This window comes from Sylvia atricapilla, chromosome W, assembly GCF_009819655.1.
Source record: "Sylvia atricapilla isolate bSylAtr1 chromosome W, bSylAtr1.pri, whole genome shotgun sequence".
Lineage (NCBI taxonomy): Eukaryota > Metazoa > Chordata > Aves > Passeriformes > Sylviidae > Sylvia > Sylvia atricapilla.
The window spans coordinates 682,770-699,997 of record NC_089173.1 but is presented as its reverse complement, the minus strand read 5'-3'; the positions used below and the strand labels follow the sequence as shown (position 1 = coordinate 699,997).

Below are 17,228 nucleotides of genomic sequence, written 5' to 3'. Positions count from 1 at the left end.
CTTTAAAATGTAGAAAATCCCACTACATCTTAAGAAATCAGAAATGCTGAGAGGAAGACCAAGCACTAAAAAACAAAACCAATCAGAAAAATCTCCTGAACTGAAGCAAACAAACCATCCCAGATACTTAATATACTTTGAACTATCTCTAAAACTTAAATTTACATTAAATGGTTTCAGGGATTTTTTAAAAGTCACCTAAAATATGTCAGCAGCACAAAACATTTAAACATTATTTAAGGTAAAAAGTTTTACTCAACATTTTGGTTTTCTGTAGGTTTTCAATTTTGTTTGTTAAATTATGCCTTAGATAACATTTCACACAGTTGTTACATAACTCTGCTGATGTCAGTGTTACTTTGTCTCAGGCCTACTAAGCTGCATAACTGCCAACACATTTTACATGGTGCAGGTTTTCTTTACACACTAGGAACAGCTTTTGTTTCTGTAACTATGAAGGTATATTTCTCTTGCTCAGAAAGGCCACAAAATTGTGCTAGGTATTGTGGAGGGAGGAGAGAAACCCAAGGTCCAAAAGCAATGGCAAAAAGAATCCTTTATCAACTCTGTTAATTCTGTAGCCATTTTGTGCAAATCCCAGCCCCAAAGAGCAAGCAGCAAAAAGAGAAAAATGAAGTGAAAAACTCTGTTCAAAGAAAAATAAAAATCTACTAAAAATGCCAGGTTGGCATGATAAATCTTCCTTAATTTTAGATTATTTTCCTAGCAGTATTCTAGCAAATCTTTGTGCAATATTATACATTACCTTTAAATATGATCCATAGTATTTTGTTACATAAGGACTATCACATTGACTTAAAACAGTTATCTCTTGCTGTATATCTTCTATTTCATCTTCTGCTTCCTCGAGGTCTATGATTTTTATGGCAACCACTTGCTGTGTCCGATTATCAATTCCTTTGAAGACCTCACCAAAGGAGCCTTTCCCAATGCGTTCCAATTTTGTGAATAGTTCTTCTGGGTCTGCTCTGTGGTTCTAGAAAAATAAAAAAAAGAAGGGAAAAAAGACACATAAGTTGCCTAATTTACTTCCAATTTATTAGCCCTCATTACTCCCCAAGAATCACGTCATCCAGATTTATCATGACAAGAAGGGCTGCATCAGGTAAATTTATTTCCTACACACTAACTTCTAATTCAGCTATTAGTTACAGAACATACATTATGCAATTCTGTCAAAGGTAAGTGAGCCTTACTAGGGAGGGAGTCAGGTACAAACCTCATTTCACTTCCTCACATAACAACCCTTTAAAACAAAAGAACAGAGCTGTTCTTAACATTAATCCTGTCTGTGCAGTAATTCAGAAGACTGGGGAATGCAATTACTGGCACAGGACCACCAACGACATCACCCAGGCAGAAAAGGCTGGGCTTCCCACCTGGCCAAGAGCCTGGGGCAGGCACAGCTCCCCATCACCTAACACAGCAAGGAATGCTTGGGAGAGGATGGCACAACTGCCAGAGTCCAAGATCAGGTAAGACCAGGTGTCTTCAGGGCAGTTAAAAGTGCTGACAGGAAAGATGAGCCAAAGGGACTGAGATGTGCTTAGCAAAGGAATAAGAAGCTGTCACGGAGTACTGAACCCACAGCACTGATCGAAACTGGCTGGTATCACCACACATGCCTTACAGAGGGGAGCAGAGCACTGCTGAGGACACTGCTGGTTTGGAATCTCTGCTGAACAACAACTCTTAAAATCACCAGACTGGTTATTATAAAAATATTTTAAATTTCTTAGCTTCACTCGAGTAGTCAGGAGGGCAAAAAAAAGGAAGCTAATTCTCATTTTCCCATCAAGGTAAAGCATGCCATTGTGGCTGCTGAGAGAACCTTGCATATCCAAACATCAGAGCACTGGTTTTTGAAGGACATGGATGACACACTCCACAGTTTAAGAACACAGAACTTCAGACCAGAGTACAAAAATTTACAGAGAAATGCTTTGAAGAGGTCAGACAGACACACCAAAAGAACAGAACAGCCCGTGCTTTGCAGATCAACAGAATTAAATGCCTTACTGCTATCAGAACTGGGCAACTGACTGCACAAATCAGTGCTGAATAAAGAAACATCCCTGCCTGAAAAAAGCTATCTAACTCAGTAAAAAGTTTTGAAAATATGGAAGAGATGCTTTGCTCTGCATCTTTCTCACATTCCAAAAGTCAAAACCAGCAAAAGAAGTGGCAGGTTTGATGAAAGCAGACATTTAACCTAAAGCACAGATTACCCTACACAACCAAATACTCAAGTATCAACATGAAACTCCAGAAAATAACTTTACATTGGTGTTCCTGCAAATTCATGAGAAAATTTTTACTGGGAAAAAAATACATTAGTACTTTAAGCTAGTCCAAAATGGACAATCCCATTTTCTTACATGTGGGTCCCTATTGTTGCTTCTTCCCTTTGACCAGAACCAGAATTTATTCCACAATACAGTGAAATTCATCAGGAAACTGATTTAGCTAAGAGTTAACCATATGATTTGCCAGGTTTATTTTGAGCTGAATCAGTTCACTGCTCATATATACCAAGCTGTTATTTCTGCTATCACAAGAGGAGGGAACATGAATTAGTACAGCAGATTCTTAGTGATCTGTGGAGGTAAGATTTCTAGATTTTGCAAACAGCCAAGACACACCTGAGCAGCACATTACAACAGAAATGAGGAGTTTCCCCTTTGTCTGTAATGAGCTCATTGCTACTCTGCTCCATTAAAAACAATTCCTAGAAATAGTTAAGCAAAAAACTTGTTGATAACTTCTGTTGATAGAGACAGTGGAAGACCTAAAAGATGAACAAATACACAATCAAAGGGAAAAAAAAAGATCTATTTGGTTTGAAACCTGGGAGAACTAATATCATTATATTAGGAAAGAAAATGACTGAAGGTTTCAGGTGCTCATAAAGTTTTTAGTTAAAATAGTCCCAGAACACCAGTAAATCTTCAGACTGTCCAAAGACAAATGCATTGCCATGCACTACTGCATCAGCTCCTGCCATCATTTCATTGCTAAGACTAAAAGAACATTTTTTTTTAAATCTGAATTTAAAATCTATTTCCAGGGGTGCTCAAAAAAATTATTGTAGGGACAGGTGTGGTAAAAGCAGCAGCAATTGCCACCCAGCCTTTCCCTGCTGCCAGGTAAGATGGGAAACCGTCCTCTAGCCAGGAATGGTTTCTCAACTGCATTAGTTACAATAAGGAATAATTAACTGATAGTTCTCCATTTACAATAAACAGAGACACACACTTCCAATAAACAAGGAAGATGACTGGCAAAACTTTTTATTGGTGTTTAAATACTTGTCTTCACAAAAACTACCTTCAATTCAAGACATACTTGGAATCTGGGATTTCAGGAGTCATTCATACTAATAGGTATTGTTGATTTGAGACTAAACCTGTTAAACACTTCTAGTCAGATAAAAGAAAAGCAATTTAATCACAGACATACTCAGCTAATCCAGCCTTTCACAAATGTCTGATCACCTCAAAGGGCAACACTTGGATTTTGCTGGGGGAGAAACCTTAAGCAGAAAACTCCTCTGGGCTCCTCAGCAGAAAAGCACATCACTCCATCCTATACACCCACTTAACCACTATCAACAGAACAAATCAGGCCTACAAATTCTCTCCCCCAAGCTACTTCAGGTGAATCAGAGCTTTAAAGGCAATTTTATCTTCCAACAACTCCTGATGCCATTGTGTGTGTGCTGGAGTACAGGGAGAGATCAGTCATGGTTGGACTTCCCAATGCTGCAGAACTCTGTGTACATCCCTGGGAGGAGGAGGTGGAACAGAGGGGCATCAGAGGAGAACAAACTGTGTGAGACTACTTGAGGAAACAGTCACATCTTTCTATTCTCAGAAAATCCTCTCACAGCAAGCAAAGTCAGCTTTACAGCTTCTGTTACTCACCGAGGCTGACAAGGGACTGTAGGACACTCCGGGATAAAGACAAATATTTCCAACCAACTACAGCTAATATTGAGATAATGTCCTTTGGAAAGACTTCAAACTTATAACACTACATAACTTAAAACATGGCCTGAGAACAAAGACTGCATTTTGAAACAGATTTGCTTTTACCTTTCTTAATTTCCTTGTCTCTCAGCCAACTGTTCTACAGGAATGTTTTTCTTTAACTAATGAAAACAAAACAAAACTTTAAAAGACTGCTCCATAAACAAATGTATAGAAAAGGATGGAGATATATTTTATATAAATAGAAATGTATATGTGTATACACACCCTCAATACATACCAGTAAATTTCTGCAACACAGCTGCCAGCTAAACTTCTAATATGGTAGAAATTAATTTTTTTAACACTATTAACACTCCTGAACAAAAACACCCATTGTTATTCCTTGTTTCACAGATCTTTCACTGAAATGAAAAAAAGCTTTGAAAGACGCCTGCATGAATAACTGGTATTCCTTTTTTTAAATAAATACTGGTTCCCATGGGAAGCCATGTTTGTTGGGCAGCAGATGGTAACAACAGAATAGACAGTATATGGACTCCATCATCACCTTTCCAAAGATAATACCTCTAAGTGGATAAATCAGGCAGAGAATGTCTTGCTCTTTCCCTCCCTAAGCCCAGTTCCACAGACAAAAGCAGCAACAAGTATGACAAGCACAGGCATACGCACATGCCAGCTCCAGTCCCGCCAGTGTGACTAAGCACCAGCATAAGCGTGACAACACAAGCCCTCTGCACTGCTTCCAAGTACACCATTTCACCAGCCCAGCACAACCACACAGCCTGGGGCCTTTAGGAAATCTCTGCCTCTATTATTCAGTCTTGTGCCATCACTGTATGTGTTTATACACATCTGTATGTGCACACAGAAAGTCACACAATCTGGCTCCAAAAAGACCTCAGGAGGTCATCCAGTCCGACCACCTGCTCAGAAGGCCCAAATAAAAAACACTACAGCATCATTTTTGCCAGCATACTTCTTTTTTTTTTTTAAACATAATTTTTGCCAGTTGTTGTGTCAAGCATTTTGTCAATCTGGCTTATATAACTTCTTTCCTTTGATTCCAATAAACACGTTTCTGAAGCAATGTCCTGGCTGTGTTCTGGTACAAGACTGACTTGGTGACTCACCTTTTCACCTTTGACCCTGTCATGTACCTGTTCTTCAAATTCTGAATTCTTCCTTTAAAACAAACTTAAAACATACTGAATATGTAACCTCCAAGATTATACAGAAATCTAATAACATAGACCAAATTAGAAGAAACAGTATGTCAGGCTGTGTCCAGATCTGTAGGTGCAGGACAGCTCTTTTACAGAAACAGGTCTTCTGAAAACGTTCATTAATGAATTTCATTCAAAGGTACTGAATACAATTGAATGAAAAAACAAAACTTCAAAGAATCTCAGACAGACTGAACTAATGCTTTGATTCTAACAAAATCAAGCACCTAACATCCTCTAGGATTCCTAAAGCAACTATTTTAACAGTCTTGTGAAAATTCTTTTAAGTAGTCTGTCAGTATGAGAACAGCCTCTTGTCTTAACAGTATTTCTAAAACCTGACTGAGAAATGCTGTTACACTATGAGGACTTTCAAGCATCTCCCAGGCTTTATCTGGAACAGAAGTTCCCTTAGAATTGTAGCACTGCTACAGAGCAGCTCACATACACTTACACCTACATTATCCAAATATACATTAAATAAAGATATAATAATTAGTTCAAAGGATTTTATAAAAGTTTGGCAAGAGAAGACCATAGAGCGTTTACTCATGTTTTTCAAGCAACCACTACTATGGCAGTGTAACAGGTCCTGGTATCTTTGGAAGCCATCAGAATTATCTGTGTTTAAAAGACTGTCATTACAAGCAATTCCATTTGCAGGCATTTACCTATTCTCAGATAATGAAGTACCTCTTAAATTTTTCTTCTGTTCAGACCCCCCAAAAATAAAATTAAGAGGGAGTAAGATTGACAAACCTGATAGGCTACAGTACTTCTTAAGAGTAATGTCTTAACCAACAGATACATTCTTCATCTCTTCTCATACACTATCTGCATGTAGTTTCAGATATTTTATATATATATATACACACACACTAATTATACACCATGAGTATTAATTCATGTAACAATATTTATTTACATAAATTCTATATTTTTTCATATTTTACCTGCATAAGGAAAGTTACTCACAGAAAAAGTGACATAGGCATGTGTGTGTGTGTGTATACATAAAAATTTAAATACTTTGAAGTTAATGAAGGCACAGGTACAGATCCATTATTACTTAAAAAGAATAAGAAAACTGAACCTGCTGACATTCAAGACAAGGGTTACCTTCATATTCAAACCATCTCTGACCTGTGGCAGATGTGAGCTGTCAATTGTATGTTATGCTGAAAATGGAAACCACTGAAGTAACTTCCTCTATTCTTAGCTTTTCTTTCACATAACATAAAGCAGCTTAGGAAAAAGCATAAATAAGCACAAAAAAAAGACTAATACCATATGTCCCAAACATTAGCTCTTTGACACAATGGTAATTTAAAAAATTTACACCAATTATTTATAAAGAGTAATCTGCACTGAGGAAAGGAAACAAAGAGAAATTTCCCATGACAGTGAGTTTCTCTATAACTGATATCTTGCACATCCTACAGTTCAAATGGAGTCCCACTTGGCTTCTATGTATCAATACCTTTTAATTACCTAGTATATTTTTCAAACATCCTCAAACCACTGCATACAGCTGCATAATCTCCAGTCTGTTCACATCTCTGAGGAGCATAGCCTATTAAAAAATCAGAGAAATTAAGGTGGAGGGGACACACAAATTACATGACTGAGTCTTTACTATGATTTGAAAAAAATGTGAGTGGCTGAATGTTTTCCAGCTAGAAGCACAAATTTCAGGATTGAAATGGAGATAGAAATCAGTTCAAGACATCAACAGGTTCTGGTGTCTCAGCATTTCAACTAACTCTGTTCTGCATTTATTAAGAGTTCAACAAACTGATCTTTCACAACAACTTTTATCTTCTCTGTTGAACAGTGCAGGACAAGTGACTGCTGAATGAGTAACTTACCCACCTCAATGAACTAACCTGAACCAGAAGTCAGAACATAAAGGACTACTGCAATTTTTCATTGCTAAAGAACACTTGTAATCTCTCCATTTTAAGAAGTGCTTTGAAAAACATACTCTGCAGAGAGATTTCAAAGGCCACATCAAGTAGGAATATGGAAAAATAACCATTTATGGGCTGCAGCCTACTTTTAGCAGTGTGCCTTTCCTTTCAGCACCAGCCTACTTATCAGTACACAAACAATTTTTTTTATTCTTGCCACACCCATTTAAAGGAACCATGTCAGAACTCTGCCAGCAATAACCTATATCATTACAGCAGTTCAATCATTTTCCTAATATTTAAATACAGCTAAGTGGCAACTGCTACATAAATTTGACAGGCCTTCTCACTCTAAAAGCCATTTTAGCATTTCTTCTGTATAAGTTAGGACTTGATACACAGACCTTCCTCCTGTAAATAAGATTAGAATTATACTACAAGCCAGCTAGAACACAAATAACAACAAAATCCAAGTTTTTAACTTGCCAATTCACAAACTAAAAAGTAGTAAAAAGACCTCAAGTATGACACACATTAGTACTTTTGCTAAATCTCTCCACTGAAGAAGTCATGACTTATTTTCAGGCCAAACAAAACTAAAGTGAGGCACAAACATGCTAGTTGAAAAGGATGGCTCTAAACCACAGTGTGGGTGGGTTAAAGAGCAGGCCACAAGTTTAGTTACCACAGATAAGTCTCCAGGCATAGTGACTGCCTGCAATGAACCCTAAGTGGGACCCCATACTTATAGAGTATCACCATTTATTTGGGGAGGGACCATTTGGAGAAAGGAAGGCAAATACCAGTCTACTAGAATCCTATGTTTCTGTCCTCTCCCCAAGGCTAGAGGACCACAAGCTTGAAAGCTGTACTCTCTTCTTGAACACTGGCCCTTGATCATATTGATGATACTGGACCTGAAGCTACGAAAAGCACACAACGAAAAACCAGAAATACAACTCCAAAATGAGCTACAAAGAAAGAAACTTCTGCTGCCAGAACCAATCTGCCCCTTTCAGGAAACTCCTTTTTCAATTAATTTGCAGCTTATTCATAGCATGGCAAAGCATCTCATTACATAAAAGGCAAGGGGAAGAGGGAGGGGGAGGAAAAGAAACACCCTGGAGAAAAAAAAAGAAACAGATTCTTCTTGCCAACTAGGCTAGAATAAAGCTGTACAGGAATGTAAAAATGTTCTTGCTGTGATCAGCTGTCAGATGATACCTTCCTAGGTGAGAGATCAACAACAAGAACATTTTGCTCCCCTCATAATTCTCTGTTTTTAACTGATCTACATCAGTAGAAATTCAATCTTTTTTACTCAGTGTTTTACATTTAGGCATGCTACAACACTCATGGTCACTTCAAGCTGTACACTGTTTTTATTATTCTGCATTCAGCTCCCAACACAGAAGTCTCCACTGAAACACAACTTGACATCTAGCAAAGTATAGACACCCCTCTGATCCTCATCCAGTCAACATAATTTAGATATTCAAAACATATAACAGTACCCAGTTGAGAGGAAAGCCTGCAAAAGGCTGGGGAGCAGGAGGAAACAGGAAAAAAACCCCATTCTCCAGGACTGAAGACGTGGTTCTTGAATTCTGGTTCATGTAAACATAGAAGCCACTCTGGGCTCTCAGACTCCCCCTTCCAAGGCTCAAATGTGAAACCTGCAGATTTCTGCACATTTCTCATTCCTTTTTTTCCTTCACTGATGCAGTGAGAATTCATGCAGAACCATGACAGACCTTGTCACAAAGCTTTTTTAGATATGCTGCCTCAATCAGGACCATTCAAATCCAGACATCAGCAACACGAACTTGGCTACACACTTCCAAAAACTGCAGTTCTGTGCAATTCTTCAAAGTTTTCCTTATGAAGAAGGAACTAAGTTGAAGCCATGCTCTTTCCTGAGCTATGGACCTAATCAATATAGCCCATCTCTGCAAAAACATGCACAAAATGAAGAAGAATGAGAATAGCAAACTACTGCTACCTTGTCAGTACCTGTATTAATAGTTTCTCTGATTCAGTTCTTTTTGCCAGATCTATTTAGCTAGCAATCCTCTGGCAGAGGATATTTCAGTGAATATCACCAGGTGGGCACCCTTCCCAAGAGATTTAAGCTTCTCCTTCAGAGCTAAGGAGTGTGCCCAGTGATCCTCATCTAATCAGCAGAACAGACATGTTCCAGAAGAACTGCAAGAAGTTCAAATTTAAAGAACAAATGACAGTTCTTTAAATAAAGTAAATACTGGTGAGGCAGTATTAGGAAGGAATTTTATTTCAAATTATTGTAAGAAAGAAATAGCAGGATTTGGAACAGTGACTCCTGACACAATAGATACCAACTCTTTATTTCTTCAAAGACAACATACGAGCAGACAATACACCATGACAAAAAATATTTGTCACAGAAGCATTTCAAAACCAACTTTGTACTGTTCATCTCCTGTTGGGGAAGATGAATCAGGGAAACCTTATAAATATGTTTGCTTAGCAAAAGATTCTGAAAATATGAAACCTATAATCGAAATAGAAATGAAAGCTTACTTTGAGTTGTAGGATACCGAGTCTTAGTTACTATAGAACCTGAAAACAATGGTCTAGCCAGCTGAAGGAGAATCCCTTTTGATTGAACAATCCCTTTCTGCTGGCTGAGGGATCCAAAGGTCAATGTAGCAAAAGAGAAAAGTCTAAAGAGTAGCTTTTAGAGTTTAAAATATAACACAGTATGGTAATGTAGTAGTTCTTATAGGCTGTATGTAGATTCTATAGGATTTTGTGTCTTGTATTGGTTGGTCACTGTAAATTAGAATATTCATCACAAAAGGAGATATAATGTATTGTAACAAGGACCTCGTTCTCTTACCTCTTATCTCTTACCCCTGTCCTTTTTCCCCCGCTCTTACCTCTCCTCCTCTTCCCTCTACTCTTGCTCTCTCTTGCTCTCTTACCCCTGCTCTCTTCTCCCTGCGCTCTGACCCCTGCCACCTTGCTCTCTCGCTCCCTTCTCCCTTAGCTCATACCCTCCTGTTCTTTCTCCCTCTCTCTTTGGGACTTCCCTTCAGCCGAGGCTGGTGGCTGAAGGCAAGGCCCTTTTACCCACAAGCCTTGCAATAAAACCATGTGTTCTAGAATATCTCAGGTCAGCAGAGTACCTTGTCCCTGCCATCCACAGATGTTCCCCTACAATCTCCAACCTCATCTTCCCAAAACCCATTTCCGAACTCTTCTGACAATTATTAAATTCAGTCCCTAAGAATAAATGAAAGACAAAAAATAGTCTCTTATAATTTTCCAAATTTCACGACTTCTAAATCTGAAGACAGTCACTAAAGAGAAAACAAATGGTACTTTTACTACTGGTTCTAAAATTCAGCCTTTCACTTTTAGAAATCACTGAAAACTGAGGCTACTACTCTTGTCTATCTTCACCAATACATTTCACAGGTCGCATAGGACAAGTGCTGTCGCAGAAATACACTCAGTCATATATATTCTTCCTGGTGTACCACTGAGTTTCTATATATAAAGAAACATTCCTCCCCTCAAAATAAGTACCTAAATAAAAAAATTGCAGTATATTACTGAGCTATTGCTTGCTATACATTCTCCTTTTGGAGAAAAAGGAGAAAAGTAAGACAAAACTCTGATCAAGACTTCTAAAGCTGAGACACTGGAGTTCAAAAACAGCCAGTGCAAATATATTTTTATGTTAAAATCAGAATAAAAATAACAATTATATACTTTTAAAAGTTAGAACTCTGTTTTCAGATGTAATGTTTTTTTACCTTTGGGGGAATATTATTCTCTGCTCAAAACTGACAGTGTATGATGGTACAGAACAGCACAGAGATTAAGGTGAATTGGTTTATGTGCTCTCTCCAGCTTCAGCTGATTTGCCTCAGAATTCCGAGTCAAAGCACTTAATGTGCTTATAAAACTGTAAAATATGCACAGAAAATACTACTACAGGACTGGACTTTTTCTTTTAACCCTGATAAAAGCATTTGGTGAATTCCAGGTGATTATACCTGCACAGTTCCCATGTACCGAATACTTTTCAGAGCTCTGTCTACTCTCCTCCTTTGACACTAGTAAGATAGTACAAGGATGACTGAGCCCCACTTTTCTTGTAATCAGAGTAACTTACCATGAGGCATAAGAGGGAAGAACCAAGTTCAGCTAATAAAGCCTGAGCTGATTTAGCAATCTACTATTAGATACAATAGAGCTTGTAGGTCCTGCACAACCCGGAAAGGAACAACTGCAGTGTTGAATTCCACAAATATTTTAAAGCAGATCTGCTTCAAGCAGAAAAGAGGCTTGTTCTCCATAAGGCTTCAAATACTGTCTTCCTGCAGTCTACCTGCACTGTGGCTCAAAGTACCAATCAAGGAACTGAAACTGGAAAAAACACCACAGTCCACATCAACTTAATCATAAGACATCAGTTTTCTAGGCACTGTGGAAGTCTCCTGGTGTCCTGCAAGTGCTAGACTTTCCAGTTTCCTCAAGTAAAACATGTTTCTAAATAGTAAAAGTTTAAAGCCTTTTCAAATTCACTGTAGAAGCATCTGGATACAGCTCAGTTCTTAAGAGAAGAATAAATTAAAAGAACCTTGAATAGATCTTTCTTGAAAGGTTTAAGTTCCTCTAACATGCACTTTCTAAACATTTAAGTATTTTACAGTAACAGACTGGTTGCTCTTAACAAAAGCCATATTTTTTTAACTTCAGTGCATAAGGTCTACTAGAAATCTGACACACTTCCAGACTAGCTTTAGGTACCACACATTTCTAGATGTGCACTAAGGTAAGAGAAAATGTGGGTTTTTTTCTAGGGCTATGAAAAGGACCACTTACAAAATTAAACACTACCTCTCATCTTTCTCTACCCATCCAACTAGGCATTAACTGATCTGCCCCTGAGCAGCCTGCAGGGAGGGACTCTCCAGCTGCCAGGCTCAGGCCATTCAGTGAGCAGTGCCCTACAGCCACTCTGTTAACTGGCAGCACAGAGACCAAAGCTCACCCTGACATCCAACTTTTCATTTAATCAAGCAATCCTTCAATTGTGAATCAGAGTACACTGCTTGACAGGTCACATCCTCCTGGCTGCTCTACTTTTAGAGGAAGTTAGGTTCTTTATTGCAAGATAGTCTGAATGCCAACAAAACAGATGGAGAGCAGTTCTAAACAACCTTTCTGACTGTGCTCAAAACTACTGTCATACAGGATCAGGAGATATCAACAAAGCCATGAGAAAGGAAACAAAATGTTTAGATGAGTAGGATAGCAGAGATAATAGGACATAAAGCCCCAAACAAGGTTCCAAAGACACATACTAACAAAAAATACAAATGAGAAGAATCAATATTTCCATCAGTTGATAAATTAGTATTTCACAAACTTAAGGTTTTGCATGACAAATTAGAATAGGAAAAAGGTAAGTTTATACATTAAAACTCTACCAGCTAAAAAAGGCATTTATTACTTGAGTGATGCTCCATCAAGTTTACAGACTAGTTCAGAAAATTTAAATGCTGACATATTGAAAAGTAGCTTCCCTGTCCACCTTAGAAAGGTTAATTGTTACTCACTTGCAAGTGAACAGTTTCCAACCTCTTAGTTGTAAAGAGTTTTGGAGCATTGTGTGAGATGCTGCCAGGAACATAAGTTCATCAGAAACACATCAATCTCAAATGACTGACATCCTCAAAATGTTCCGATCACTTGAAACAAACAACCCTCTGAACTATGTACTCTGTCTGCTGGGCAATACAAAAGCACTTAGGACTAATAATAAGGAGTCTGACACCTTCTTCACTCCAGCTGTTTTCAGCACCTGGGCTGGCAAAAACACAGGCAACAGCATCTCTCTCACAAACTGTATCCAGAAATGTTCTGGAAGAGTTCAACTGGATTCCTTGAAGACAGTGCTGGTGAATAGCTTTCTCACTGTGAGATCTCAAAGCATTCCAGACTAAGAACTAGTTTGAATATTTTTATCCCAAGGAACAAAGTTACTGTGACATTACTGAATAAAACCTCAAACCTGACAATCAAGCTCACTGCAAACTGTGCTTCCTGTAACCAGGACACCTTAACTGCACTCACCATACTTTCCATTTTCCATCTCATCTTGGATTCTGTGTAAAATGCCATAATTTGGGGTATCATGTTCAGCTTCAGGGCACTCATACATACACTGAGTACTTTGATTTTACTGAATGGGCTTAGAAGTTCAGCAGCTGGGGCTAAGTTAACACTGTATAACTGCATCAAGTGGAGCCTTTCCAAAGGAGCAAGGAAAATGAATGTGTTTAGGAAGTTGTTTGCAGAGGCAAGAATTGTTAGGTATAAAATTTGGTTTTGTTAGGGACACAAGACAGGTTAAACAGAATGTAACCACTACATAAACAAATGGCTCTGTAGCTGCTCATAAGGGCAACAGATAATACTACCTCTGGGTCTGCCATTGCTGCCAGGGGACTAAAGTCAGACTCCAAGTCCACCAAAATAACTCTGTGTGATTTTCTGTAATTTTCCATATTTGAGGTTTTTTTTAAGGGGACCTGACTATTCATAAGATGAAAACTCTTAAGAGTCAAAAAAACTTCTGATATACTTTGGTGATAAACTGTCTTAAGCCTTGCTTTTGGAGTATGTGAATGACATAAAATGTTTATTTCTGGATTTTTCTTGATATTTTCTGTATAATCAAATATAAGGGAAAGCCTAAGATGACAAGCTGAAAACTTCAAGCTTGTGACATTCTCTGACAAATTCAGTTTCCACCTGTTATATTCAATAAAACCTTCTCTCAACAGATTACAGAACAAGAGGTTTGACATTACACTTTCCCACAGTGAGAGTTTTAACATAACTATTACATCTTGTGTCACAGAAGAACCTGTTTATTTCTTCTTCAATCAATCATCATACATTTACTTTAACACTGAGCAAAAGCAGGCACGCTTTTACCATCACTTAGATGAACCTGACTGAATAGTCCAGTCAGGTTAAAAAAACCCAAAGGAAACAACTCTTCTACCTCAGACTGCCATGCAATTGTTGTGTTGCTTTTAGGGTTTTTTTTTTAATTAAAACACTCTGTATTATGACTCTTCTAGAAGAAGGATGAGCAAATTAACATCACACCAAATTCTATTTCTTTGTATTCTGAGGGTTTCAGGACTTGTGTAATCATCTTCATAAAAAAAAAAAAAAAAAGATAAGCAAGGAAAAATTTATGTTTTAATTCTATGCATCTGGATTTATCTAATAGTTTAAAAAAATGTTTTTAACATACTGATATACGTTAAGGGCTGTGGGTTACACTAATAACAATACTAGTGGGGATAAGGATGCTATTAGGATAAAGTTTATTTGTATAACAATGGAAAAACAGAAAAATAACCTCAAGGTCCTTTTGTGATGGCAGTTACAGAAAATAGGACAGCAATACATTAATCAGATATAAAAATAGGAAATTGGCAAACTAGGATGTTGAAACAAGTTTTCCAAATATAAACACACTAGAAAGCCCAGAGGCTGTAAATATAGAAGCTCAGATTAAAGCCTTTAACTCTTTTATCACAAAATTTCTTCAGAATGTTCTAATGCAACAGTTACTCTGACACAATGGAACAAGTAAGCTGAGAAAATGTGGCTTGTGTCCTCTTATAGAAACAAAGTCAGTGAATGACCATAATTTAACAGATTTCAGAAAGCCCGGAAATTATTAGAAATGAGAAAGTTAAAATAAACCATAGCACTGTAACTGGCATAAACTAATATATAAATACTGTTTATACATCAATTTTACACTTTCTAAAAGTCATAAAGTTACCTGACCAAGAGATATATTAACTTTCTGTTATGAAGTCTTCTGAACTCTCTACTGTATCTCTCACATACACAGAGATGTATCATAAAGGTTTCTACAATATTTGAAATGGAAAAAAAACTCCGATGTTATACAGGTATGACTATCCCAGAAGTTAAAAGAATGCTCAAAACACTGACTGGGCTGCCAGTGTCTGACAAGCAAAAATCAACACTGAAATGAGCTGGGTTCTCAACTACTTTACATGGATAAAGATCTCTAGCCAAATTTGTATTAGATTGTCCAGTGGAGTAAGAATGAAGAGTCAGAGGTATTCCACCTTTCCTATGAAAGTCAGTAACATACCAACTTGTTTGTTTTCTAAGCAGGTAACATAAACGTACAAAAACGACACTAGGCCTCATTCCCAGGCGAGGAGAGGTGCAGGTTTCTGATAGACCGTGTTCCCCAGTGCTCTGTCCCCCCACCAGACCTGGCAGATACCACCTTTCCATCAATCCCAAGGTCCTCCGGGAAGCTGCACTACAAGGCCCAGCGCCAGGGTGATGGGGAAGTCCTGCAGCAGGTCTGCCTGCCAGGGCGCCTGGTATGTCATTTACAGCGCACCCACACACCCTGCGATTAACTTCACTTCGCCTTTAATCAGTTTTAGAGGCTCTTACGTGCTCCTGGATGCGGATGCGGCGCGGCCACCACTGAACAAAGGGGGCAGGGAGAGGAATCCCTTCTCCCCCGCCGGGGTTGCAGGTATGTGGCGCCCGAAGCCTCCCTGTTATGAGGGAGGCTAAGAATTAATTCATGCTTGTAATAATATTTTATATAAAGTGCTGAAAGTTAAATATAGTAGATATATGAAGCACCCCTTTTGTAAAATTCGGACTGAAAAACCTAAAACTCAGGGAGAGACTTCATTTGCATTTGAAGGTACAGAGCAAAGTTCAGATCCAAGGGGGGAGACTTCATTTGCACTTGAAGGCACAGGGCGAAATAACAAGGAACGAGGCAAGAAGCGATCATCGCTGTCTGACCAAACACCCACGCCACCTGGACATCATCGCCGGGCCGGAGGGAAAGACAAAAGGACTTCAGTAAATAACTATGCAATGCAAAAGATAACACTGTATCGGACGGGCTGAAAAGATTTACATCCTGGGTCTAGCCTGAGGGCACAAAAACTGTATAAAAATCTAAGCTCCAGCAGCAATTTCTTGTGAACAAGGGGAGGACTGTCCGCTGGTCCGACATCGTTCACCAGGTGCCAACTCCCGGGCTTGGTGTCTTCAATTTTTTTGATTTAGTTTGGTGGTGGACTTTTTATTTCTTTGTAACCGAGTTGACTTTAATAAATTTCTTTATATAAAACAATTCGGCTATTTTGCCTATAACATCCCGTTACCTCGGAGCAGCCCCTGCTTCCCCCCCGCCTCCCTCGCTCCCCCGGCGAGGCAGCCGGCCCGGCCTCTCCCCAGCCCGAACGCGACCCACCCGCGTCCCCCAGCGCCCCGGCGGCGGCTCCGCCCGGTGCGGGCCGCAAGCGCCGCTTCCGGAGCCGGGGCCGGGGCCGTCGCCTCCATTTTGGGCCCGGTGTGGAGCTCACCTGCATGCCGGGCACTTGCACCGCCACGGGCGAGTGGGCCATGGCGGGCTGCGGCGGCCGGGCAGGCGCCGCCCGCTGCTCCCCGATCTTGGCCTCTTTCTCCTGTGCGGCGGCGGCGGGGCCTGGAAGCACAAAGCGGCGGGGAGGCGGCTTCAGTGCGGGCCGCGCTCCCTCCTTCCCTCCCCGCCGGCCCCCGCCCGCCGCCAGCTCCTCACCTCGCGGCCGCGGGGCTGCGCTGCGCGAAGGGCGGGCGGGGGTCGCTAGCGCCGCTGTCCCCTGCCCGCCGGGCTCCCCGCAGCGGCCCTGCCCATGCCCCGCTCCCCGGGGTGGCGGCTCTCGGCGCGGCCGGGGCTGGCTCAGAGCGCCATATCGGGCTCCGGCTACAGGCGGAGGCTGCTGTATGGTGGCTGCTTCCGTCTCAGCTCCGGCCTCGCGGGGCGGAGCTGCCGCGCGGCCCTGGCGTCACGGCACCCGCCTCCTCGGGCGGGCCGGGACACGGCGGAGGGAGGGGCCGCGGAGACCCCTGGGCTGCCCGCGCTGTCACAGAATCAACAACAATTAGGTTGGAAAAGACCTGAGGTCCTCGAGTCCAACCTATGGCCCAACACCACCTTGTCAACCAGA

The 17,228-nt window shown here is 40.1% G+C and overlaps 1 protein-coding gene across 2 annotated transcripts in view; it reads right to left on the bottom strand.

Moving 5' to 3' along the window:
- Nucleotides 1–16,921, bottom strand: part of LOC136373329 (serine/threonine-protein kinase 26) — a 45,822-nt gene extending 28,901 nt beyond the window's left edge. For both annotated transcript variants that reach the window (XM_066338226.1, XM_066338227.1), the window contains exons 1-3: nucleotides 16,820–16,921; nucleotides 16,605–16,726; nucleotides 767–997 (exon numbers count right to left, since the gene is read on the bottom strand). In XM_066338226.1, coding sequence (XP_066194323.1) covers nucleotides 767–997; nucleotides 16,605–16,646 — 273 coding nt within the window. In that variant the 5' untranslated portion in view covers nucleotides 16,647–16,726; nucleotides 16,820–16,921. The remainder of the gene's footprint in view (nucleotides 1–766; nucleotides 998–16,604; nucleotides 16,727–16,819) is intronic.
- Nucleotides 16,922–17,228: the final 307 nt, after the last annotated feature.